The 26,847-nt window shown below is 40.2% G+C and overlaps 3 protein-coding genes across 3 annotated transcripts; 1 reads left to right on the top strand and 2 right to left on the bottom strand.

The window, feature by feature from the left end:
* Window positions 1-1,623: 1,623 nt before the first annotated feature.
* On the bottom strand, window positions 1,624-7,213 carry vps72a (vacuolar protein sorting 72 homolog a). The gene is made up of 6 exons (XM_080862639.1): window positions 6,838-7,213; window positions 4,463-4,615; window positions 3,390-3,507; window positions 3,021-3,197; window positions 2,508-2,652; window positions 1,624-2,183 (listed from the first exon to the last, which is right to left on the bottom strand). The coding sequence occupies exons 1-6, from the start codon at window positions 6,952-6,954 to the stop codon at window positions 1,793-1,795; spliced, it is 1,101 nt and encodes a 366-aa protein (XP_080718765.1). The 5' UTR covers window positions 6,955-7,213; the 3' UTR covers window positions 1,624-1,792.
* Window positions 7,214-7,688: 475 nt separating this feature from the next.
* On the top strand, window positions 7,689-26,514 carry LOC308384428 (uncharacterized protein). The gene is made up of 17 exons (XM_080862994.1): window positions 7,689-7,732; window positions 18,115-18,182; window positions 19,343-19,463; window positions 19,546-19,668; window positions 21,990-22,142; window positions 22,229-22,453; window positions 22,560-22,725; window positions 23,061-23,166; window positions 23,246-23,339; window positions 23,973-24,009; window positions 24,785-24,993; window positions 25,241-25,363; window positions 25,431-25,580; window positions 25,671-25,895; window positions 25,975-26,140; window positions 26,218-26,320; window positions 26,406-26,514. Exons 3-17 carry the CDS (start codon window positions 19,344-19,346, stop codon window positions 26,503-26,505), a joined length of 2,100 nt encoding a protein of 699 aa, XP_080719120.1. The 5' UTR covers window positions 7,689-7,732; window positions 18,115-18,182; window position 19,343; the 3' UTR covers window positions 26,506-26,514.
* On the bottom strand, window positions 8,252-10,081 carry LOC308384881 (leucine-rich repeat and immunoglobulin-like domain-containing nogo receptor-interacting protein 1; the record flags this gene model as incomplete). The annotated part of the gene is made up of 1 exon (XM_080863515.1): window positions 8,252-10,081. The coding sequence occupies one exon, from the start codon at window positions 10,079-10,081 to the stop codon at window positions 8,252-8,254; it is 1,830 nt and encodes a 609-aa protein (XP_080719641.1).
* Window positions 26,515-26,847: the final 333 nt, after the last annotated feature.

The following is a 26,847-nucleotide window of genomic DNA, read 5'->3' as shown; positions in this document are numbered from 1 at the left end:
TAGCAAACAGTTGTTCGGACATGAAGAGAAGACTGCAAAAGCTTCAGTGTCACACTGGAAGCCAAGAGCATAGCAACCATAACAACGCATGTATTTTGTGAAAAATCACAATTTTGCAACCCAAAACTTTAAGAGGCATAAAAGTAAAACAGTAAAAGATTTGAAAAAGCTGAATCATACCTGAATAGCCCAATAATTTGTGAACATTTTAAAGTTTGAATGGTTGTTCTAGGTGAAAATATGAGGAAGTAGTTAAGTTTCAAAAACAAGCAAATTTTAGCAGAATTGCAGAAGTTTCCCATTCATTTCAATGGGACAAATTAAAGGAAAAAAGTGGAATATTTTAAAAAGTATAATAGTTAAAAAATAGCAAAAGTCATAGCCGGCATTAGCAAAAATAGCTGAATAGTTTAAAGTTTGAACGGTGAAAATAGCACAAAAATTGTGGAAGTAGTTCCACGGCGAAAAGTGTACGGAAGTCCTAAGAATAATAAAGAATAAAGAGAAACAGGAACTCAATAGTGTGGATGCTTAAAGCATCCACACAATTAATTGTATTTGGGGGGTTTAAGAGTGCTGGGACTATGGGACATTGTGCAGGGGAGTAGTTCGGTGTAGAAGGGGTCAAAGGTTTCACACTAGTCAAGCACTCAGCTGTGTTAAGGGCTTACTCTGTCTCTCTGTGATTACACACAGAGAATAAATATAGAAAAGCTAATTTAAGGTCCCAAAGGGATCAGCAAAGCAGTATTGTTCGAGACTGAAGCTCAAGCAATTTTCTGCCATTAACAATTCAGAGAGGAGAAAAAATTTTTTTTATAAAAGCCTCACAATGAACTAGAATATACTCTGAATGCTCGATGAGACAGCCCTGTCTGCATAGAGGCAGATAGAGGAAATAAAATAAAATTTAAACTATCAGACTACACATTAAGAAAGAACCAGGAGATAAATGTGGAAGAAACTGCCTCGCTCTCACCCATAAAAGAGAATATCTTATGCTTGCTTCTGTGTTAAAAATTAAAATGTATAACAGGAGGGAGGATTTAAAGCTTTGATCAATTAAAAGTGTCTCAGTGATTTGTCAGACGCAGACAATTAATTAAACTCCAGGGCCCAGGTTTTCCAAAACAGTCTGATGTTTTTTTAGTTACGGTGCTGGACTGAAAATTAAAAACCAAAACATGACATTTAGTTCTTTGCCTTCTATCACTCAAAAACAAAACAAAAAAACAAATACTAAACTGTAAATTAAGACGGGCATGACAGATTAAATGGATTTTAGCCTGGTGAAAACAAAGATGATTTTATGATGATGGGCTTATTTTCCCAGTTTTTCCTGTGGTTCCCGCTGTGCAGACGTCCCATTTTTTGTTATAAAGCAGAACTCGTTTAACTCTCAATTATTACAAGTTCCCAAAATTTATTTTTTTGATGAGAACATTTGCAAACACAAAAGTAAAAAAAACCCATAAATCTAAAACAAACAAACTAAATAAAAAGAACAATCACAGCTGCCACTGTGCAGATGCACGCCTTTTTCAGCTGATTTCCACACAGACTTCACAAATAAGACTTTTTACATTTTAAGGCCATGCGGCAGCTGTTTTGGTTCTACTACTGTTTGTTTTTTTTCCTTTTAGCAGCTCAGTGACAGCTCAAACCCAAAATGTCAGTTTTTTCCACTAGACTCCTCGTGAGCTGTAAGGACAGAAATAAAAACAGTGTTTTCGATCATTTCACTGAGAATTTCAAACAGAAACCAATCCTTTATCCTCTTTTTGAAACTAATCTATGTAGCAGCCGCACTCTGTTTCATAACCATTTTCTGCCGGGCGCCCTTTGCTGCTGAAGAGTCAAGTACCGTCGACCCTCCTGAAGTGTTCGGAAATCCATGAGCGGCCACGTATTTGCGGTATGCTTCCCGGATGATGCGGAAGGCTCGTGCGTTAGCGTACGGTATATCTGTGACTGGGTCTCGGTACAGCGCGGCCTTGTGGGTAACAGGACAAACCTCCTGGATGGGCACTTGAGGACTCGTCTGGGAGCTTGGCGGGAAGGCGACCTCAAACGCTTCGTCGTCACTGAATGTTATATAAGTGCGGGAGCACAGGCCTCCGGCAGACTGCTGGGAAGGTGTGGTGGGATTCTGCGGTGCAGTCTGGGGAACGTCCTGGTCCAACCTTTGGGAATATGACAAAACCAAGAATATATGTTTTTAAACATAATTATCAGACAGTTGTGCTCATAAGTCTACATGTCCTGGCAGAATTTATGATTTTCGGCCATTTTTCAGAGAATACGAATTATAATACAAAAACTTTTTTTTCCACTCATAGTTAGTGGTTGGGTGAAGCCATTTATTATCAAGCTGTTGTGTTTGCCCTTTTTATATGAAAAGAACGACAGAAAATACCCAACTGACCCCGTTCGGTCAATGTTTAAGCAGCAGATTACTCCAAAACAGAATCAAAAGAAAAACCAGGTAGCATCGAGTTTCTACGTACCCCTCAACATCAACATTTTCTTCTTTAAGGACTGGGTTTGAGACGAGGGGCATAAGGACTGAATGGTAACGGATGGTTGGTCCTTCAAAACGCCGCTTCTTGTGGACTTGTTTCTTCTTGTCTGCCTCCAGACGTTCGTAGTTTTCTGAAGACGTGAAGTAAAAATCAGCAACACTGATGTGTTTTGTTATACCGCACAAACAGCTTTAGGTAAAGTATTGGTGGAACTATACTGATTTACATTACAATCACGGGCTCTTCCAATCCTGATTAATAGATAATTATAATGTTCAGCTTACATAACTGGCAACGTGATACTCAGTACTCGCACATCCTGGAGTGCTTAACAGGATGCTTTCTGTCTGGTATCATTTCTGTTTTCTATGTTTCTGCTAAGACACACTAATCTCGACATTGGTTCTCTCTTTGCATAACAGGAAAGATAACCAAGAGTCCTGAATTACCCAAAGTTTGTGCAGATATTTAAAGAGTAACTCTCCAACATGTTCTCACCAAGTGATCGAATGTTGATCTCGGCTGTTATTTTCGCCTCAGCCAGCAGCTCTTCCTGGGTGAGGGGTCGGTCACGATGAGCGCCTCGTCGCCTTCGCGGGGCGTCCTGGCGTTCTTGTAAGCGCAGATTCGTCTTTCGTGTATGTTCACTGGTGGACTGTCGGACAGACTTCCGAGCTACACAAGAATTAAGAAATGCAGTGTTAAAAAAAAACAGCTGATTAAAACTTTTTAAACATGTTTGTAACTTTCCCACAATATTATGATCCATTCACTGAATGCACACAACTGGGAGGTTTATGCATCCTTCTTTTCAAATAAAAGGAAAACACTATGGAAGCATTAGTAGGAGGTTTAGAGAAATCTTACTCTCTGCAAAATCTTGGAATTCTTGTGGAATCCTCCTTTTTGGCTCCACTTTAGTTTTCTCCGTCTTCTTCTGCTCCTCTGTTCTTTTAGGTTTGGGTTTTGGCACTTTTATTGGTTCCTTGGATTAAACAAAGACAGAGAGCATTTTCAATTCGCATCTGTTTCACTGACATTCAGTTTGAGGAAGAAGATGAAAAACATTAAATGTTATGCTATAATCACACATTAAACATGTTCATGCCAGGAAATAAAAAATATATTAATATTAAAAACAATGCAAACTGTTATGTTAAAGGATTTTTTTTAAATCAGTTTGTTTTTAACAAATGTTAATACATGTCATTTGACAACCAGTGGCTTCTGTGGAGCTGCAGAGCAGTTTTAACCTTCGGCTGACTGACTGAGGTCATTTATATGTGTCAGTATGACATTTTTAAATCAAAAATCTTTCCTACAATGATTTTGTCCTTCAGCTCTTCATAGATTTTTAAAGGATTTGGCCCATCTGTGAGCCAAGGATAATGTACTGTTTAGATACCACTTTTCTAATCTCACTGAGTACTCCGATTCACTGCTGCAGAAGCCTTGAGGCAGATACTTAATGCCAATATGATGTGGAAAACAGCGAAACTGACAGAGATAAGAGGCTTAACTCCTTTTACCATAAAAATATAAAACATCATTAATTATATGTTAGAATATCTGGCACAGATAAAGGAAACAGCAAAGGTGAAACAGGCACAAACAGAAACAGAGCCACTTAAAAGAGTATTTCTGTGTAAAATATAATGGGGACATTAGTGGTCCGACTTGGCCATTAGTTGCTAAAAAGCTTGTTCACCTGAGGGATAAGGAGCACATGTGTGCAACTGTACCCATGTGGGGCTGAAGGACAACACAGCGATTAAAAAAAGGTGGTAAATAGTACTTTTCCTTTTCCTTTTCTTTTAAAGGGAAAAACAAATAGTTTCCATCTTTGTTTTTCAAGTCCGCTGCAAAGTGATACATGATGACACAAGGTATTAGGGCAATTAAATTCAGCTTAGCTCAAAGTTTGATTGGTCCTGCATTACCTTGTAAGCTTTGGTGACAACCCGACTTTTCCTTCGAGGTGCGTCCTCCTCCTGGTCACTGTCCGGCTCGTCACCCTCATCGATGTCGAAGTCACTGTCAACCTCGTCCTCTGTGTCTGAATGTTCTCCGTGATACTCATCATCTCCCGATTCCTGAACGACAAACAAATGGAGCAATAAATAAAAATCAGGAAAAGAAAAGAACAGCAGAACAAACCATCTGCAAGTAATCCGAGACATACCAGCAAAGACACCAAACACCAAATTTCCTCTGCATTTTTTCTAAGTGTAGTCTTCAGGCCTATTGATTAAAATCTTACACTTTTGTATCTGGCAAGTGTGTAGCTATGTATGCAAAGTCACATCCCATTAAGAGATTCAGTAATAAACAGATTATTTATTTTTAATAAAGATGTTTCCCCTCATTGTCAAAGCTACATCACAAAACTCAAACAAGCAGCCTTAAGCCCAAACCAGGTGCAAAGATAAATAAAATAACACAAATGCATTATGTGCACTAACAATGTGAATTTTCACATTTCTTAAAATAAATGTGGGTCATTTTGAAACCCAACATCCAACGACAGTAAAGATTTAGAAAGCAGCACAAGACAAAAATATCCCTGAAAACTGAACAGATAAAGGAAGCGTTTGCACACACAGGCACGTTCACAGTGCTTTATCAAAGTCCCAGCAGAGATGACTGAGGCATCTCAGGATCTGTTTGTGATTTTTTTATGAAGCCACTCTTGTCAGAACTGCCAGAGCTGCCGCTGCCAAATCCCCCTACACAAGGTGACCCCTGAACCAGCAGCTGTTTGAAGAAAATTAGCCACACTGTAAATTGAGGAAACAAATTAGCATCTTCAAAAGCAAACCATAACGTGTGAGATTGCTACAGCATCAAATGTTCTGACAAACAATATCACACAACTTTTTTCTCTCTTCAAGCGTGAAGCGGGAAAAGCTGGCATCATCTAAGCTCTGTTTACAGCTGGTGTTCAAACTATAATTGTAAGGCCAGCTCTAAACTAAGTCACGGTCACCATTTCGAATGAACAGTGGTAAGACGCACTCATTTTTAGATGTGTCCTTTTAATTCACCTCATTTCTCTTATAGTTCCAAAACTGTACTCTCAGATGTGAGAACCCCAGCCTGATGAAGAGCTTTCTCCATCTATCTTTCCATTTTGTGCTGCTAATCCATGTCCAGGTCATAGGCACAGCAGTCTAAGTAGAGAAGCCCCAGACCTCCCTCTACTGGGTCTGCTCCAGGGCTACCTCCTGCTAATACACACTCAAAACACCTCCCCTGGGAGGCATCATATTCCAATTCTTGACCCACCCCAACCGGCTCCTTCTGATATGTAAAGTAGACGCTATACTCAAATCACTGAGCTCCTCATTCTTTCTCTAAAGCCGAGCCCAGACACCATTTGGAGGAAACTGATTTCTGACGCTTGCATTTGCAATCTCGTTCTTACCCACAGCTCGTGGTCATAGCGAGGGTAGGAACACAGATCGAGTGGTAAAATCGACAGCTTCGCTTTCACACTCAGTTTTCGCTCTTGTCAAAATCCAAAATCTGATGAGATTGTTTTTCAACATTACTACGGAAATGATGGCAGGAATGGTTACTGTTAAAAATCACAATCAAACACGACTCCCCAATTACCAGTGAGAGTTAATCAACTTTTAAACCACAACCTCAGCCTAGTAGAGAGGAAGTAAGTGCTTTCAGCAATGCACTACTAAATTTATGATACAAGACCCAATAAACCCCAACAAATATAAATAAATAAACATTTTATTGATCTGCCCTAACAAGAACATGATAAAACTAAAATAGCTTTTAAAATTGCTGTTTACATGATGCACATAACCCTTTAGTCAAGAGCTTCCTGACAAACTCTTTAAAAGTATTGAAGTATAATGCAGCGGCCCTGCCATATATGATACTCTCATTAGGATTTAATACTAAAATAAACGTGTGAAGATGTGCTGGCTTGTCTAAAAGGTCCGGATCGTGTAATGCTGTGAGAGTCTGATTTATATCAGTGAGACCCACTCCCAGTCATGTCAGTCTCAAAATAGTGAGAGATGTCTCCTGTACTAGTGCATGGTCAGTAGCCTGGCAGAAACTAAATTCTTCCGTTGTATTAATGTGTAAATAATATAAATAAGTGAGTTGGCTGCCGGCTTCATTGTCGGGCAGCAAATAGGTATGAACCAATTTCCCCAAAATTGAGCAGCAGTATTTCAGGCATTGCAAAAAACAATAAACTTTGTTTTTTGCAGGCTCTAGTTATTAACACTGGAGCCGGCTAATGCTAACTCTTTATTATCGCGCTCTGTTTATCAGTTTGGTTACTCACATCGTTGAAGCCTCCGTAAGTGGTCTTGTAGAACTCATCCTCTTCTTCAGCATCCAGTAGTTTGGACATACGGTTTCCCGCAGTCTTTCTGGGTTCGCGGCCAACTGCGAGGCTCATGATTGTGGTTTCAAAATATGCTAATCAATGCTAAGCTACTTAGCTCGTTATGTTACGCTAAAAGATATAGATCGTTTTGCGGGAACCTCTTTGACCTCGTCGTTACTCAGTATATTTGCTTAATTTTATGTTGGTGCCCATATTTTTTAGACCCTTTTAAATTCAAGGGATACTTTATAATTTTTCTTATAAGAGACGATAAACACTGACAAATGAAATGTACAACTGACCGCTAGCTCTCGTTTAGCAAGCAACCATATCCGGGACTGTTGATCTACTTCCGGGCTAGCGGGCGGACTAAAAGTTTATTTTAGTTGTTTGGCTTGACATAGGAAAATATAATCAATTACACAGTTAATGCGAAGCTTCTATTAGAAAATATTCTATTCAAAAATTGTATAACTGTTTCATGAAACCGAGGTCTTCTTTTGCGCCGAGAAACGTATGCGTTGTCATGGCAACTCTGTAATTTTAGCGCACGATAATGACTGCACTATTCAGCAGTCTCTATCTACTGTTAAAGTCATTTATTTATTACGCATTTATTTATTATATTTGTTTATTGTTATATCCACCCCTTACCGTTTTAGCTGTCAGTTAATGCAGCCAGCTCCACTCACCGGTGAAGGTAAGATAAGTACGGTCTACTCGCCCACAATGTAAGTACAAAACTGCTTATGGAGATTTTTTTAAACCTTGCAGTTCACATCTAGACGCATTAAACCAAGTGCTGTGTGTGCTGCTCCTCACTGGATGCTGTAGTGCTGTAAATTTTTAAGTAAGTACACCAAATTTGTGAAAGCATAATCACTTTAATTTTTGTAAGTTCTTGGATAGAAAAATGTAAAAAACAAAAAACAAAAAACAACCAACTTGCATTTCACACATTTATTAAATAATAAACAGTGCAGAAATTAATCAAGAAAAGATCACATGCTACAGAAAAGAAGCTGCATAATAAACTGCACATTAACCTTAATATAAGGTTAATACCGCTATTGTTAGATTCTCCATATCTCATCAGTCCAAATAGTCCACCTGAAGTCCAATGTAATTGTTATTTTAAGTTTACTCTTTAATTTATTTTATCCTCATTTCCTTATTTTTTTGTGTTGCAAGATAAACATGATCATGGTTTGTCAGGTCACATTTCTTAAATGCAATTTAAAATATTATTAATTAAGACAACATGCTCATTATTATCAGATTCAAGCAAAAAACAAATAAATTGAAGCATCTTGCAGTTTATTCACTGATACCTACTAATATCAGGTGAATATATTCTTTGCTTATTGACTCATAACAGCTTCATGGTAAACCTCCCCGTTTCCATATAGCTGCTTGTCCCTCCATTACTGCTCGACATGGCGCTTCGTGGCACATACGCGATTGTGGCTGTGTGTTTTATCTGACCTTTGCCCTTACTCCAGAAGAACATGAAAATGAAACAAACACTCACAGAGCTGAAAAACGAGAGAAACCCTATGGTTGCTGCTATCAGTAGGGTCTTTACATCAAAATTGAGTTTCTGATTTCCGTTCACACCTGGAGCAGCAGATGGAAAGGCAGACCAACCTTTAAGACGAAATGGTTTCTTAGAAGATGATGGAAAGGTTTGGACATGAAGGCTAATGGGCAGGCTGTCGTTTCCCGCTGCGTTTGATGCCACACAGAGATACTTGCCACTATCTTGAGGCTGAGCATAGCGAACCTCCAGCGAGCCATTGGACAGAGCTCGTACTCTGCCGATGGGTGATAAAGATCTTAGCTGTGGGTTTAGCCATCTGACAGATGGCAGAGGGTCACCTTCGGCACTGCAGTGAAACACCACTGTGTGTCCCTGATCTACTTTCATCACCTGAGCTTTGCGGTTAAGAATTCGAGGTGGCCGACAGGTAAGCAAATCCGGCAGCTCAACCTCAGGGAAATCCAGAAAATTCCAGCCCTGCAGCTGGACTGAGGTAATGCAAGTTGGCGGACTTTCACCAAAGTCCATGTATAGTCGCCTTTGCACCACCCAAAGCAAACGGCAGTCACATGCCAGTGGGTTGTTATCAAGCCCCAGAGTTCTTAGGGTGTCCACTGAATAAAAAGCTCCAACCTCAAGTGTGGTAAGACGGTTTCTGGATGCATTCAGCAATCTGAAGTGGGCCAAACCCCTGAATGCTCCGATTTCAATCCTAAGCAGCGATCCCCCAACAAGATGTAACTCTTGGAGCCGGAGCAAGTCTCCGAGAAGGTTTGCATGAATGTAGGTGATGGGGTTAAAAGAAAGGTCAAGGTATACGAGATATACAAGGTGATGTAAGGGGATGTAGGGGAAGGCACTTAGGTTGCCGTGTTTAATGGTTAGTGATGTGAGGTTTAAGCCAAAGAGACTGTTCCCTGACAGACTCTCCAGCCAGGGGCAATGAGAAATGACAAGTTCCTTTAGGTGGACTAGGTGGCGGAAAGAGTAGTTTGGCAGCGTAGTGAGGCCCAGTCGGTGAAAACTAAGGCTTCTCAGCACGCTAAGTTGTGTGAGCGCTTCCATTGGCATAGCAGTAAGGTTGCAGCCATCAAGGTGCAGCTCCTGCAGACTGATTAGTCCTGTAAAAGCTTGATGAGAGACATAAACCAAGTCATTATCTGCAGCTTTCATGAACCGCAGGGAAGTTAATTCACTGAAAGTAAAGTCGAGGAAAACAAGAAGCTGATTGCTGCTTACATCCAGTAACTGGAGGTTTGTTAAGCCAGCAAACGCTCCCACTGGGATAATCTTCAGGTGATTGCGACAAAGGCGCAGAGTTCTCAGACTCTGCAAGCCAAGAAAGGCTTCCACTTCAATTATTACCAAAAGATTGTCACTTAAATCCAAGTCCGACAGCTGTGTCAACGTGTGGAACTGCTGACGCACCAAAGTCTTAAGCGTGTTGTGGGTTAAGTTTAGCAGCCTGGCTTCCTGTGAGAGACCATCAGGAACTCTGGTAAGTTGGCCACCAGAGCAGTTGACTTCCAGCACCGTAGCATTACAGTGGCAGGATGGCGGACACAGCCAACGCGTCTCAGATGTCAGTGCCACCCCTGCTGCCAACAGGTAGAGAGCTCCCCAGCACAGCCGTTGGTGGACGGCGCTCCTCTCGAACATCTGGTGACCTGTGTGCACGAGTGAGGGGATAGATAAAGTGAATCACAGGTGAAAGGAGTCACGGGTCTTTCTGTATACATTTCTTTACTCGTAAATGATTATTTTTGTATCACCACTGCCAGTTAGGAATAGAGCAAAGAGGAATTGGGTGTCAACTTGTCAGATGGATGGTGGCAGAGATCCATTGATGGGGTTAAATTAACTTTATCTAATGCCTGTCTGACTTTAAATCTGTTTAAACTCTACATACAATACACTTTAATTTACAAAACCTGTTTAACACAAGCGATGAATGTGGCAGATGTTAATTTGATCCTCATTCTTTGATTTACTCTCTAAAGCTCCCGAGGCCCTTTGAGATCTATGTGCCTGGAGAATTTACACCAACAAGGAAAGTATTAAAGTGCCCCACTTCAGTGGAAGGAGACAAAGCTTCCCCACTCTCATAATTCCATGGCTAAAAGATTTAACGTTGTTCCTACACAACATTAAGTATAGTGTCAGGCGGGCTCCAACAGTTTTTGTGTTTTTGTTGTTTGTGTGTGTGTGTGTTTTTAATAAAACTTGATATTCAGCTCTTTCTCTGCTCATCTCCATTCCAGCTCCCTCTCTAGAAGATTAACTAAATGGCTCTAATTAGGATAAACAGCAAATGTGAATATTTGATTCAGTCACGATGCTGAAAGAAGCCACTTATCCTCAGTTAAGTGGCAATATGGTTGCCAAGCACTTATTAATTTGCTTGTCTAAGCGTTTTAGACACCACCACCGTCTCCCCCCCCCCCCCCCCCCTTCCCCCAAATATGAAGAGAACACAATTAATACGATTTGTGGTCTTCTATGGGAAAAATGATCTCTCCTGCATGATCATGCATTTTGACTAGATAAGCCAAAAAAGATGAATGTGGAGAAAAAGATTTATAATTTTAAATCCAAGCCATAATAACATTAAACAAAGACCTTTAATGTATATAGAAAAATAACAATTTCTTACACGTGGCAAAAGTTTGTTGAATCATAACTAAACCCACTATTTAATAATGTGATCCTTTTGCTTGACAAACAGGAGGTGTATATGGAAACAGCTCGTACCCCTGAAGCCTTGTAAGGTGATATTTTGTCGTTTATTTCACACAAGATTTAAAAATATACCTTACAGGACCTCATGTGTTCTGATAGAGTTTCCTTTATTTGTAGACCTACAAATATTGGGAAATGTGCTTTTGACTGACTTTAAGTGTTAATAATTTCAGCTCATATAATACCTTTCATTCATCAGTTTCATCATTTTTCTCCTTTATCCTCACTGATGTGACATTTAAGCCAGATTCACATCTGAAGTGCTCTCCAAAATCATCCGTCTGAAACCTCGACACCTGAGCGATTCACTGAGGGAGGCTGGGAGTTGAAAATTTGAGCTCATTATTTTGTTACAGTTCTCAAAGCTCAGGGACAAACCTCCACACTGTGGATTAGTTTAAGAAACACATTCTCCTCTAATGTGAACAACCAACGACAAAATAAAGATATTAAATTAAGATTTTAACTTCTCGGTGAACCGATACTGCAGTTCATTCAACAGAATCCATCTCTGTATGAGATTATCGCTTCACCGCTTCTCCTTTATCTGTTGAGTGTTACCAGACAAAAGTTGCATCACGCTGACCTGAATTGCCCCTTCCAGGTTGCTCGTGCAAAAGCACGGTGCACCTCTCCTCTAAGAGGCTGCAGTCCTGTGGATAATTTTATTTCAGCTTCAAAGCTCTACTCGGAATAAATTACACCCAGAAAAACAAGAGCAGATTGCACGCTCACTGTTTTTGTTTGATTTTTGTGGATAGAGGGAGAAAGAGTAAACCGGCACCACATGAGGCATCACGTACGAGAGTTATCTGTAGTTCCTCGGTTACATGCCTCTCTGGGCAAGATTATAATGTGAGAGTAGCACATACTCCCTGGCCAGTATTACAATGACTATTTTAGATTTTTAAATTATTATTATTGTTATTATTGTGCACATTCTTCAGTTTCTACAAATGATGGAACTCATTTAAGGTTTATTATTTACAAAGATTGTAAAGAAGGACTGGTGAAAGCTGATTAGAAGGTGGCTGTACTTTACGTCAGTGTCTTTTTAATTTTTTTTGGCAAAGGTTTAGTAAAGTTCAGAGCCGCTGAATTATGGATCACAAATAATTCTGATTATTTATAATTTTCTTTAAGATGTTTGTAACAGAAAGTCTCGCAAAGCTTTCACAAAACACAGAAAATACAATAGTCTGCTGTGCAAAGGTTGTCAATCAGACATTACATAATTGAAGACAGTAGCAAACATAGTGCCAGTAGTTATGGAAAACAAAGGTCATGATCTTATTATTCCTAGAACTGTGATCACATAACAGAGACATGCATGACTGGAAGGACGCCTATTACAGCTACTAAAATTTTTTCAATCTCAAATCATCATAAGCTCGTTTTATGTATTTTTATTTTACTTTGCCACATCCGCCAGTAGGTGGCGGAAAAAGCAAAAGCATTTCGGTGCCTAGAGGAAACACTGTCCACAGGCTTGGTGCATAAGTATTGCCAAGGTAGTGTCTTAATGTGTTGCCAGTAAACACATAATGGTGGCTCTGTGGCTGAACATGTGAACATGTAAACAGTTGTATTCCTGTTAAACTTTGGTTGCACGTCGGTAAATACGACGAACGTTGCAGCTCATCAGAAAATGTGCTGTTTGGATTCCCAAGAGCACGAGAAAGAGAGAGAGATAAAAAAGCAACACCTTCAAGTGTGAAGCCACCCTCTGTTTTGGCAGCTCGGCTCACACGTTGTTGTGCTGAGCTGCACAGAGCGTGGCACATGTAAGAGAAGAGATGGTGTGAAAGAAAGAACGATGTCCATTATGTTTGTGACATCTCTCACAAAAGTGACTGCAGATAAGAAAGTACTCGTATGTGCTGGACCTAAAAAGGTTCATTTGCCGCACTGATTTTCACATTCCTGCTGATTCTGATCCTGATTTTACTCTTGTCATCTTTGCTTTCTTAGAATTTCCTCAGTCATTTCCCACATGATACATCCATATAAAGACGCCACAGTGGAGTGCATGCATCTACTTTTCAGGTAATTTTACATCAGCACTGGTGTCTGCGTGGATCTTGGGAGCGGAGTCTGATTGCTGGTGGTGACGGCAGCTCCCGGTGGCATTGAATCACGGAGGAGTACTCCTCCTGAATTCCTCTGGGAGGGCACATGCTTGAGACTGAGAATAGTTTACAGGTGTGCCTTGGCAGTTTAAAAAACTCAGGATGGTGGTGCAAAAAAGGGAGTTGCAGTAGTTTGTAAAGAAATCAAAGGAAAAGCAAGCAGCCAACTCACCTTCTCTTCAGACTGATGGGTTCATCATTGTAATAGCTCCATTTTTACATGCAAATGACTTTTCTTGTGCTCTTTGTTCTTTTTTTTTATTGTTCTGTTTTATATTGTTCTACTTTTATACCAATAGAAGAAAACAGAACTAAAAAAAAACCCAAAGTAGATGTGCCAGTCTCTCAGTTCCTCCTTACGTCAGTGCTGATCAAAAATCCAATCCAAATGTACCAAGAAACTTCCCGGAGCAATCAAACACATCACCAAAAAAAAAAGCTTCATGCTCCCATTCCTCAAACTGAAACTCTGAGGGAAGCGCGATGCAGTAGCTCAGTCCTCCTGTTGTTCCGCTGTCCTCATGGCAACAACAACCTGGCTGCGGACGCGCGGGCGCTTGGTGCATGCTGGGGGATTATATGCACTAGCTCCTGGACTCCATCCAACACAGTGCACTGGATGACGGGAGGCAGGCACAGGTCAGCCAAATGCAGAGATTTATGTGTAACACCAGATGGGGATGAATTTCAGCACTCACACTTGGAAATAAAGGAATATCTTTTTAACTCTTTTGCCCCATCGGAGGCTTCTTAAAAGTTTGATTAAGACATTAACCACAAGTTCCTCTGTGGTTGTAACACTGTGGCTGTTCATCCAGTTTAAAACTAATGTAAGACTCCTGAAAAAGGAGGGACATTAGGAAAGGTGGGATTTCTAACAGTTGATTGGTCAAGGTCCATGAGACGGTGTAATGACCATGCTTTCTTTTCCACATCAGACTCAGTTTGCCCACAGCTGTTCCCTGTATCACACTATATCATTCTAGCAGGTGGGAAATGTAAATGTACAGCTTAGTATTAAAATTTAATGCAAGTTTGACTCAAAAACTCAGCAAATCAACCAAACCTTGTATGGCCACTCTTAGAAAATCAGGTTTATTGTAACAAGCAGGACTGTAACTGCTGCTGTTACTAAACTGCAACCTTGAGCTTTGTCTTTTAAGTTGTTGTCTTGACAACTGGAGACAATTTTGTATGTTAATGTAAAGCGGGAAAAGCAGGCCTTTCAAAGAAAGCAGGCTACAAAAGTATGAATAAGGTGCCCATTCATGTAATTTCCCATTCATTCATACAGTGGACTGATGTTTGCGTGCTGCTTCGAACACAAGGATTATTTTTTTTCCTCACATGTGGAGCTAAAGCCATGAGGCACAATGTTGTTTCTGTGAGGCAGCAGTGCTAGATGTTACATACCGTGGTGGCAATACTTAACCGAGGTTTTCATTTTCCTTAAATTCCAATTAAAATCTAAGAGTAAAATTTAAATTTTAATGTTTTTTTCTGGTATTTGACTTAGTTCAGAACGTCTCGTGATATTACAGCTTAAAATCCAGAAGAAACTGTGTAACTGTTTATCTCTCACTGCCTTTTATGTTTATGTTGGCCAATTTTTTGGCCTTAGAATATGTAGAAAAAACTAGTTCAATTTTATTTTTGATTTTTGGTGAGACTTTGAATCGAAAGTCAAAGGTCTGTGTTTTTATTTCCATACATTGCTTGCTTGTATGTCAGTAAAGATTGTCATCTTGAATGTTTCATTGATCAAGTTCCCACATTAAGTGTTTCCTAATTCAGTTATTTTATTTATTACTTGACCTCCAATAATTATCCCAGGGGGTATATAAGTCGTTTTTTGAAGTAACCCGTGTAGGGTTAGAGAAGTGTTTAGTGTGATCTGGAACAACAGAGTCATTTCTGTTTATAAGTGTGGTAGAAGCTAAATTTTGGGACCAGGCGGGAAAGTACGAAGAACTAGTGTAGCAATATCATCGTCACAGTAAACAACTGTTTCATGTCCAAAACAGAAAAAGCTCTGCAGAGACTTTAAGCAGCTAAATACATTTATTGAACCAATAATTAAGACTAATCGACACTTGCATGGTTAGATTTAATAAACTAATTATAGTCTCACTATAATTATAAAAATCCTGTTTTTCAATGGTCGGTTCAATTACATAACAAGCTGTTCTGCATTGTTTAGGAGGGGCTAGACTGAAAATGAGAAGTGACACAGGTTCCCGAGCAGCCAGAGAAGCAGATTCAAAATTATTATCATTATTTGGTGTTAACTATTAGAGGTGGACTATAACATGTTCCCTGATTTAAACTTGCTAAAGAGGCAAGATGATTCGACTGTTTTCCTTTCCCTTCTGTAACTGAATAAATCTCCTTTAATCGACTGTAAACTTGGAAAACATAACAGGTGTAAATGATTTTCTGCATTTTGAGTTTTAGTTGCTAACAGCCACCTACGCTGCCCTCACTCTTAATTGTACTTTGCAAAGAACTTGCTGAAATTTGAAAGCACTCCCGCCGGATTCAGCGAAAGCCAACAAAACGATCAGGTGTTTGAGTCGGGGGTTGAATTCCCTCTCCGCTCAGCTGCATGATTGTGAGATGTAATGATGCAAAACATGCACAATCACCAACGAAGAAGAGCTTGTGCTGAGTCAGGAACTTACCATCTGCTACCTTAAGGAACCTGCATTCATCAGCAAATCTCCGTCCAACCGGGCATTCAGGAAGAGGCCGGATCAGAGATGGAGACCAAAAATAGCAAAGGCCACCTCAGATCTCCACGTTGCATAATGTCCTTCTGTCCAGTTCTCTTCATATAGTTTCGTCATTGCAGCTCTCCGCTGTGCAGACCGCTGCCATGCCTTTGGGTTTTTACAATATTGTACAGAAAGCTGACAGGAAATGAGAGCGAAGACGGCTAAAAACTTGGTGACCAGCAGATCACGGTATATAGCCACAGTCTCCAAACCACTAATCCCTCTTCTCTTGGTTTACTATCCACTTATTCACGTTGCAGTCGATGATGATCAGCTCACATCTGTTCTTTACATTCTGATCCGTTTGTCTTCTTAAGAGGATTTTGTGGCACGCTATTTATTTACCAACAAATGTACAATCATCAACAGCATCAGCTCGCATCTGCTAATAACACTTTAATTGGTCAATGCACAAAAATAAGCAGAGCACACTAACATATAAAAAAAATTCTATGTGGATTTTTTTCCTTTTTATGTTTGTTTTAAATTGTGGTCTCACATTGACCCTTTTTGCATCTCTGAAAATGCACTTAAAATGCCTCTTAGGCAGTGGACACCTTAGACCCAAGAACCATGAAAAACATATCTATAATGTGTTGTTCAAGATGTAATAAGGACTAAATGTGTTTGTGGCTCAGGAGGCAGAAAGAGGCAGTCTTCTACTAATCTGAAGGTTTGATCCTTGGCTCTTCTCGTCTATATGTCGAAGTGTGCTCGATGTTGTACCCTGGGCTGCCTATATAAAAGTGTGTGTATGAATCTTAAACAAGGTGGTTAGGTATAGAAAAAAATGATGATGGATGAATGTGGGTGTGACTGGGTGAATGAAGCAATTCAGTAATTTACTTTTTCTTGTATGGCTTCTGGACATTCAAAAGTCAGCAACAGGATCACCTCACAGAAGAAGCATAAGCAGCCTGAAATGGAGAAGCTCAGGTTGGGTGGGTTGCAAAGTGTCTTGCAGAGGCAACTACTTGCAAGCTAAAATGGATCAAACAGCATGCCCCATGAGATCTGACAGCAGGATGTACAGCAGGGAATTCACTGATCGGCTGATCCATCAGTCTTTCTTGCTGGGATTGATTCCCCAACCTGTCAGAGCTAAGAATCCACAGCTTTATTTACATACAACTTTACCAAGTACACTCAAGAAGTAAATACAACAAGCATGAGAGGAAAAGGAGAACCTGTCATCTTCTTGCGGTTATTTGTGGTAGTCTTACAACTCTTCTCTCTTTTGTATCCCAGTAGTTGTTAGAAAAAGTCACATTTTAGATGAATGGCTGCTGCATGTCAGAGTAGAGAAGCTGCTCCTCTGCACTGAAAGGACCAGTATACTTTTTGGAGACCCGCACAGATACAACACAGACCACATCATATTGAATGACTGGATCATGGTGCATCTGGTGGTTGTTTCCACTTGTATACAAAAACAAGACGTGAGGAAGTTCACGTCAAATTCAAGAATAAAAGAAAAACATTTGAACAAGAATGATCAAGAGTTCTGGCTTGACGTTCAAAACAAGAATCCAGAAAGAAAGAGCATTTTTTAATACGCCTCTTTTAGTTTTCTACAAATCCACAGCATGTTTGAAGGCAAAGAGCCCTGATGATTAAACTGCAGCTTTCAAAACAGACTCGCTCTGACCCTGTGTAATTCGATTTAAATTAGCATCATTAGGCAGTAAATCTGGATTTTGCTTTTGGTTGTGGCAGAATAATAAATTAAGCTCATGTGCCCTTTTCTCATTTCAGCTAACAGCTACAGTACGTCAAAATATGATTCAAAGTCGTGATTAATTATAAAAAAATCTCCCTGAACTACAAAATCAGTTTCATTTCTATCAGTTTATTCTGAAACGTTTTCATTTCGCACGTATTTCCCTCCACACGCAGGGGTATTTTCATCATTTAACTTTCACCATGTGCAACTCTCATACGGGAAGCCTAGTTTGTGTGGTTGCAGCTGGTCGTAAATTACATTCACATGACGAGGCAGTGAGCAGATGCATAAAAGCTCGCATCAGGAAATAAAACTTCCTCTTTTTAGGCGTGAAGATCTAAGCGTGCTCAAACCGGGTGAACTTGTCTTTCTGGGCGAAGTCATTCTGCAACAAGGTGAGTGTGACTCTTTTCTTTTTACACGTCTTGTTAAATTAATGGCTTGTTTAAGGTTATGGATGTAAGCGAATAATCATATGGTGTCGGAAAAGATTTACTGAGAAAGAAGCTGGGAGATTACAGTAAGAGATTACGGCTTGAACTTCTCTGTTTTGCGATGGAGTAATCTTCAGACGTCTGCTCTGTAGATTAGAATCATGTTTACAGGCTCTTCTGCTTTTGTTTACAGACTGTGTTTCATTGCAAATGCAGTGTTGTGGTTTTGTGCACTGAATGCTAATCATGCTTAACCCTTTCACGCATAGTGGTTACTACAGTGGACAGCTATTCAAAGGCTGATTTCTTGTATTTGTGTCAGTGTTGATGGTATACTTGCACATAAAGCACTACATCGGGCACTGATGTGCCACTCCTTACCCTGCCACCCACTGGTCGTTTAATGCTACTATAGATGTATGACATGTTTCATTGTAATTTTTGTTTTCTCACCCTTTCATGCATGAATTATGACAACCTCAGTCAGGATTTTTAGTCATCTTTTCATGCCTAAAGATGCCTAAAAATCCTGATTGAGGTTGTCATAATTCATGTATGAAAGAGTTACTATGTTTGCGTGACCATTTTCAGGCTCAGTGGTGACGGAAACCTGGAGTTTATCATTCTGTGTTTGAGTTGTATACATTCCCACACTGTTTATACTGGGACTCTCTTGTAGAGTTTTGTAAACCTGAGCCGAGATCTTCTCAGAGCTCCAACTTTTCACATCTTTCAGTTTAAAGGAAAATACTTTTACTGCATTATTCCTAAACATTATCATTATCAACATTTTTAGACCAAAAGTAACCTCAGGTGCACACCAAATCACAGAAAGTTAGATACTGAAATTTCAAAATGCAATCCAAGTTGCCTAAGTTGAAGGCAGCAAGCTTTTGTTGTTCAAATTTAGATCATGAGGAAATGATTGAGAGGGGGTAGGGCTAAATAAGTATATACTTTTGCCTACTCCTTTTCAAACAACTGCATGGAATGATATTATGAAATGTTGGTGAATCTATATGTTTGAAATAAAAATAAACTGAACTGAACTGAACTACTGAAGTGATTAGCTGATTAAACAAGGATTACATCTGCTTTTCTTTTTTCCCCTTCCTTTTCAGTATGCACACTTTGTGTGCTGTGTTGCTTTTGGCCTTCGTGGTCCTCGCCTGTTCTTCGCCCGCTGTGAACAAATTGTGGGAAGAGTGGAAAACCAAACATGGAAAAGTTTATGATAATCAGGTAGGACTTAAACAGACATTTTGTCTTTGTTACCACATATTCTGGCAAGGTTTGAATGAGACAGCGCGGATTTGTGTTTCAGACCGAGATCGACTTCAGGAGGGCAGTATGGGAGAAGAACGTGCACTTGGTGTTGAGACACAATCAGGAAGCCTCGGCAGGGAAGCACAGCTTCACGCTGGGACTGAACCACCTGGCTGACATGGTAGGATGCTGCTGCTGAGAAGACAGGATGTCTAAACTTTCTAAATCTAGATAACAATCTGTTATTGTGCAGTCGTTCATTAGTAACATTAAAACAGCTTCAAGGCTCATGGATAGAATTGCATTAAATTATCTAAAACTATCTGCAGTCTGGAGTGACCACAGGAAAAATATCTGAGTGCTGAACAAAGCTGTAGCAACAGTAGAAGACAGAAGAGGAACAAACAATTGCAGGATCGGTGCACTTGGTTTGGCATTACCATGAATTCTATGTAAAGTAGAAGTGAGATCTACTACAGAATAGGCGCTCATACGATTGTGGTAGTAACTGCTGACTTTAACCACAGCTGGTTTCATACAGTGACTGTAAACAACATTCAGAAACTTCATTGTCATCATTTGTCTTCTCATCCTGACAAAAACCATCCATCTTAGTCTGATCTTACTGGTCCTTCTCAGTCCGAGTCTGCTCTGCAGTGGTCCGCATACCCTGCAGTGTCTACACTCAGTTTGCAGCATTTAGTGGCAAAACCACTACAACAAACATGTGCTGTACAGCTGAAATCGGTCAGAATAATAACAGTAATTTGTCTAGTTATTATTATGATTTTTGTTCCCTGTATTTCCCTGCACAGGAAAATCTCTGGGTTATATTTTAATCTCAGTATATTGAGGGGCACATTTTGAACATATTTGAATATCAAGTTTTTAAAATATGTTTTAATATTAGGGAGTTGAGTTGCCTCCAGTCTATATTATGACTATTATGGCCTTGCAGCCACACTTTGAGCCACATATCGAGTATAAAGTCAAAAATCTCTACACAGACGGGATTGGTGTCTCTCTCTCTCTCCTTGTCTTTCTCACTCATGTATTAACCAATATGTAACTATTACACAAATCACACTCCCAAATCATTGTATAGTTGTGCTGATGATGGCAGAAATTTTGACAACAAGAAGAAGAATCAACCAAACTGAAAACATTTAGCAATTCTGTTAAACTGAACAGCACGAATTGCAGCGCCAGACTGGAGCGATCACTCACAGGAGCGTATCTGAGAGACCTCTGGTGGATACAAACATTTTAACACCGTGTAAACATAACCATATGTTTGCCATCAGAACCTCAAGCGCATTCATGCACATTGATCTTTTGCTGGTGCAAGATGGACGTGAATGACCACCACTGTTAATCTGCAGATAAAACTGCATCCCCGCGGGCTTAATTTAAACCCTAACCTGTAGAGCAGCTCTAATCTCCCTTCATACAATCAGATTAATTTAATCCAGTATGGGCTGGGCCCGCCTGGACAATCAAGATGCTTATTTTTATGTACATAAGGACCCTTATGTAATGCTGGAAATATATAACAGAATATAGAATAAGGGTTGCAAACTGGTTGGTTCTGTGCCGTTCTGGTTCAGGTTGGACTTGCATAAACTATTAAATGAAATACTTTGCTTATGTGCAAATGTCTGAGAACCTTGCATTTTATGTGGACTTTGTATTTTAAATAAAAGGATCTCAAGAAAAAAGTTTCATCAAATGTTTTGCACATTGAAAGACCAGAAACACAAAGTGCAAAAACCTTAAAATATTAGAGCAACATGTCAGTGTTACAGTGTTGATTTCTTGTTCCTGCATGGATAATATTTTAAATGAATGAATGGATTGTTAATATTAAAAAACAAGTGCAGAAACAAGAGAGGAATTGTATTCTAAGTTAGAGGGGTTTTGTTTTTGATTAAAAATCCAGGAAGCCCGAGCGGTAAAGCCTGGATGGGCGTGGCGTGTTGGCTCTCTGCAGGAAACTGGCAGAAATGTTTGGGACACATGCAAGCTTTTGGCCCGCTGTCAGAGGACAGAGTGCTGCAGTTGCCTGGGTGAATAATGTGAGGCAGCTGAAATACACTCACATGTAAGGAGAAAGATTCTGTTTTTAAAGCTGCTGTGAAAGATAAAATGACACAGAGCCTTATCTGCTACAGCTGGACCGTTCACCTTTTGTATTTTATGCTCTTCGTCAAAGACAGAGGTGATAGTTGGAAGGGCAAACACACAGCCAGCATCTCCATTAGAGATTTGTTAATGCCAAGTGCAAAATTCAAAGTGGATGGGAACAGAATGAACTGACTGAGTGGAGCTGTTTCAATGCTTCAGCTTGCTTTTCAGTCGATGATGGGTTTTAAACACATTCGCAACCCGAGATCGGTGCTGTGTTTATACATTCGGTGTCAAGTTAAAACAATGCTGTTGTGCAGAGGTGATATTTAATGGTGTTTTCATTTTATTTACCGCTGCCATTTCTTTGCCCCCAAGACAGCTGAGGAAATCAATGAGAATCTGAACGGCTTGAAGCTGGAGGAGACCGTTAATTTCACAAATGGCACTTTTAAGGACGTGAGTGACTCACCGTTACCTGCGAATGTGGACTGGAGGAAAGAGGGCCTGGTGGGTCCTGTCAGAAACCAGGTGAGATCGGGTGTTGTAAGAAAAGGAAAATCATTAACGCGATCCCGTGACAAAAGTGACACTTTGTACTGTTTTTATTTTCTAAGGGTTTGTGTGGGTCATGCTGGGCCTTCAGCTCTTTGGGAGCTCTCGAGGGCCAGCTGAAGAAGCGCACTGGTACACTTGTTTCCCTGAGTCCGCAGAACTTGGTGGATTGCAGCACCCAGGACGGAAACCTGGGTTGCAGAGGAGGCTACATCACGAAAGCCTACAGCTACGTCATTCGCAACGGAGGCGTTGACTCGGAGAGCTTTTATCCCTACGAACACAAGGTCATCCTCGACACGCACAAAGAGAACTGTAGGAAAGAGGGTGGACAAACACAGAAAGACTGACAGTGCTTCTGTCTTTTCATAAATGTCTCGTTTCTCTTTGCAGAATGGGAAATGCCGCTATTCTGTCCAGGGCCGGGCTGGCTACTGTTCCAAATTCAGCGTCCTTCCAGAAGGAGATGAGAAGATGCTGCAGAAAGTTTTGGCATCAGTGGGGCCGATCTCCGTGGCCGTGAATGCCATGCTGGAATCTTTTCATATGTACAGTGGAGGTGAGGAGGCTAAAAGCTTCACGGTGCAGGAGATTCTAGTGAATTTTACTTTATTTGCTGGTCTCTGATCCAGAAAAAAGGCTTCAATCCCAGAGGGATAACTCCTCTTGATTTTCGTTAAGTGGCTTAAACAGAATCATGCATTCATTCACTTGAAACTGGTGGAGCCCCCTCAGGGAGGTCATACATCTCCTACTTTCATTGCAAAGTTTGCACATTACCGCTGCTATAATTTTAGGTTTGTCAGCCCTTGGGAGGCCCTTAGCACTGACCGGCTGTACCACATATTTTTTACCTTATGTATTTTTTTTAACTTACACGCCTGCATTTATTAGGTTTATACAACGTACCAAGCTGCAACCCAAAGCTGATCAATCATGCTGTGTTGCTCGTGGGCTATGGCACAGATGGAGGACAAGACTACTGGCTGGTGAAAAATAGGTAAACGTACCTCCGATTGTTAACCTGTAAAATATTTCCGATATTTTGAACCTAGATGTGAATGTTTTTGTCTTTTCAGCTGGGGAACTGCATGGGGAGAAGGAGGTTACATTCGGCTTGCCCGGAACAAGAATAATCTCTGCGGCATCGCCAGCTTTCCAGTCTACCCTACAGTGTGAAAATATGGCCCACTAACTCAACTTAGTTTATTTAAATTATTATTAAAGACCAGTCAGTGTCACTGTGTTTTATTTCACATCACCGCTAAAGATGCTTAAAGTCCAACCAACTGAAATAACTTTTCATCTGATAAAAAAAAAAACAATATCACTGTACTTTAAATGTCTGACTACATACTCACACATGTCTGAGACTGAAATACTTCAGCTCTCATTCAGTAGTGTTGTTTCTACATTGTACTCTATGTATTTATTTACTTTCTGCATGTTAAACCTCACAGATTTAATAATAGTGACAATGACAAGTGAAAAAATTGAAAGATTCATAACATTTTGTGCCATGTAAAAATACTTTATGCACATTCGCTTATTTGTACATTTCTAAGCACAAATTTACACTCAAGAACAATAAAGATTTTGTCAACTGATCAGTTTTAATTAAAGTTGGAAGTAGAAGTAGTACTAAAGTAGAATTTTGGGGTATCTGAACTTTGCTTGACTATTTTTTTTCCTGAAAACTTATTGCTTTTACTCCCTGCATTTGTTAATCAAATAAGGACTGCTCGGTGTTATCTTTTAAACTGGAAATGTGAAGCTTAGATGTAAGCCCACATGCTTTTAAATCAGTACGTGGCTGGTGCACAGTATACAGACAGCATGAACGGTATACAGTCAGTGTAGAGAACGGGCATCAGCCAGGACAACTCATGAAACATCTGCTCACATCTGGTTGAATTCAGGTGTGTACATCTGCAAAGAGCAGCTAGTCAGCTGATCACAGCCTATACTTTAAAGAAAATCTACTGAAGTTCTCAGTAAAAAGTGAGTTGTGATTCTCTTCCCCACACTGAGCCATTACAACTGATTTTAGTTCCCCCACCCTTTGATTCCACTTTAACCTCAGACTGGACTCCTTTTCCCATTTAGAGGCAAAGAAAACGGAGCTTTTTTTTTCTTCTTTTTCTCTCATCCTGTTCTACATAAATGATTCAAGCTGTTATTATCAAGCTGATATTATTTTATCGTTACATTAATACATTAATATAGCACAATGTTCAGTAAGCTTGTATAAAAATAGCCAGTAAAAATCTCCTCCAACGAACTACTTCTTATTTTTAGTACATTTCAGAGCCGATACTTTTTCCACTTTCAGTTCAGTGAAAAGGTTGAATCACTACTTTAACTTTTACTGGAGTATTTTTCAACACTAGTGCACTGTGGCCACAAAGGGATGGACATGGCAGGCATTCACTGCTTTTTACCAAGTACCTGAGTAAATCAGTGAATGCAGGTTTGATGGGTTTTTTTCAAGTTTGTCAAATAATCTGAACTGCATACAATTTATGTGGATGGCTCATATGACAGCCCCTCTCAGTGCTAACATACTTCAGCTGACTTTAAATGTAAATTGATACCACCTGTAAACTCTGCTGCTGCAGTCCACTTAAAAGCAGGAGCCACACTGCAGGCTGTTTGCTTTGTCACACCGTGGTTGGAACCCGTCTTCTTCTTTTCCCAGATTCTGAAAATGTTTCAGCGCCTGCTTTTCACAGTCTTGTGTGGATTTGCAGTGGCCGATATCAGTTCGCAAACAGATCGACACTGGGAGCTATGGAAGAAAACGCATAAGAAAGTATATTCTCACCAGGTAAAACAAAAGTGGAAAAATACCAAGGTGCTGAATCCTGTAACTTTAACAGGAATGTTTCATGTCTTCATCTATATAAGTGTTTAGCTGGGTTCAGTTTAAGCATATAAGTCTGTTTAAGCTTTATTTTAGAACAAGAACCCACCTTGTGTTTCATTAACATCAAGCTGTTTGGATGTCTGAACTCTGGCTTAGTTACGGTGCACATATATGCCACAGAAGATTTGGTGTAACATTTATGTTCCAGATTGAGGAGTTGGGACGCAGATTGATTTGGGAAATGAACTTGAAACTGATTAATCTTCACAACCTGGAAGCCTCACTGAATTTGCACACTTACGAACTGGCAATCAACCACTTCGGAGACATGGTGAGCATTCTCCTCAAACTTTACATCACTTGATGGTGAATGGTGTGTAATTTCTCCACGCTTGCAGACCCCTGTGGAGATCGCTGGCACTCTCATGGGCACTAGGGTACCATCTGACCTGGAGATGGTTGCTGCGAGCTTCATAAAAGTCAATGCTTCTCTACCAGCTTCAGTGGACTGGAGGGATAAAGGCTTGGTAACTCCAGTCAAAAAGCAGGTGAGGTCCTAGCTGGTCCCCTCAGATATCCACACATGTAACAGGAAACCTCTACATTTTTAATCATGTCACGAGTAACCTTTCTTTTAGGGTTCTTGTGGCGCTTGTTGGGCTTTCAGTGCGGCTGGAGCTCTTGAGGGGCAACTTAAAAAGTCTACAGGCATTTTGAGATCTCTCAGCGCTCAAAACCTGATTGACTGCACCACAGATTATGGCAACCGGGGGTGCAATGGTGGCTTAATAGCACGTGCCTTCAAGTATGTTGTTGATAACCAAGGCATTGCTTCTGAAGATGCTTACCCCTATATCGGAAAGGTGAGTCAAGCTTCCACTTGCAGGTAGACTGTGATTAAACCTAGATGTTTCTCATGTTAAAGAGTCTACTACTTTTCAGCATAATCAGTGCAAGTACAACCCACTGTATCGGGCTGCTAACTGCTCAGGGTATTGCTGCTTACCAAGGGGGGATGAGTTTGCACTGAAGGAGGCAGTGGCTCTTGTGGGGCCCATCGCTGTTGCAGTTGATGCTTCCAGGCCACAGTTTCGCTTCTACCATCGTGGTTGGTTACTTTATTAAAATGATGCACAGATTGAATCTTAGTCAGAGTTCCTATATTTGCCCTCCTGTAACCAACAGGCGTGTACATGGACAACACGTGTACCCAGAAAGTGAACCATGGCGTGCTGGTTGTGGGTTACGGCAGAGAGAAAGGACAGGACTTCTGGCTCGTCAAAAACAGGTTGTTCTGAGTCATTGGTTGATGGACTGGGTTTCTTTGTTTCCTTTAATTTTGAGTTTCATGACAGCAGCTGCTTTATTTGTAGCTGGGGTGTACAGTTTGGAGAAGAAGGCTACATCAAGATGGCTCGGAACCGAAACAACCAGTGTGGCATCGCTCACCATGCTTGTTTTCCTTTTGTTTGATTAAGTTGGGTCTTTGTTTTATATTTTGTTTTTTGTTTAAATAAACTGGATCACTGACATCTTAACATGTTGGAAACTTTATGAATTTGCTATAAATTTAAATCTGAATTTGTTCACTTCTATGGATCTACATTATACAACACTGGTCAACCCAGGGTCTCCCTGCCCTTTAGTAATTAAGGCTGGGAATTTGCTATATAAATGCCAGCTGACAGTTCCCAGTCTCATTTTATTTCAATTTGTCAAATTGTATAAATGTGGCATTTAAAGAAACTGTTTTGTGGCTTGAGGCAAGTTTAAATGGGCTCTTTAGATCCACAATCCTCTTGACTCTCATGAGCA

The sequence above is a fragment of the Rhamphochromis sp. 'chilingali' genome (assembly GCF_963969265.1).
Source record: "Rhamphochromis sp. 'chilingali' genome assembly, chromosome: 17".
NCBI lineage: Eukaryota > Metazoa > Chordata > Actinopteri > Cichliformes > Cichlidae > Rhamphochromis > Rhamphochromis sp. 'chilingali'.
The sequence above is the reverse complement of the archived record's forward strand: the minus strand, read 5'-3'. Positions and strand labels throughout refer to the sequence as shown.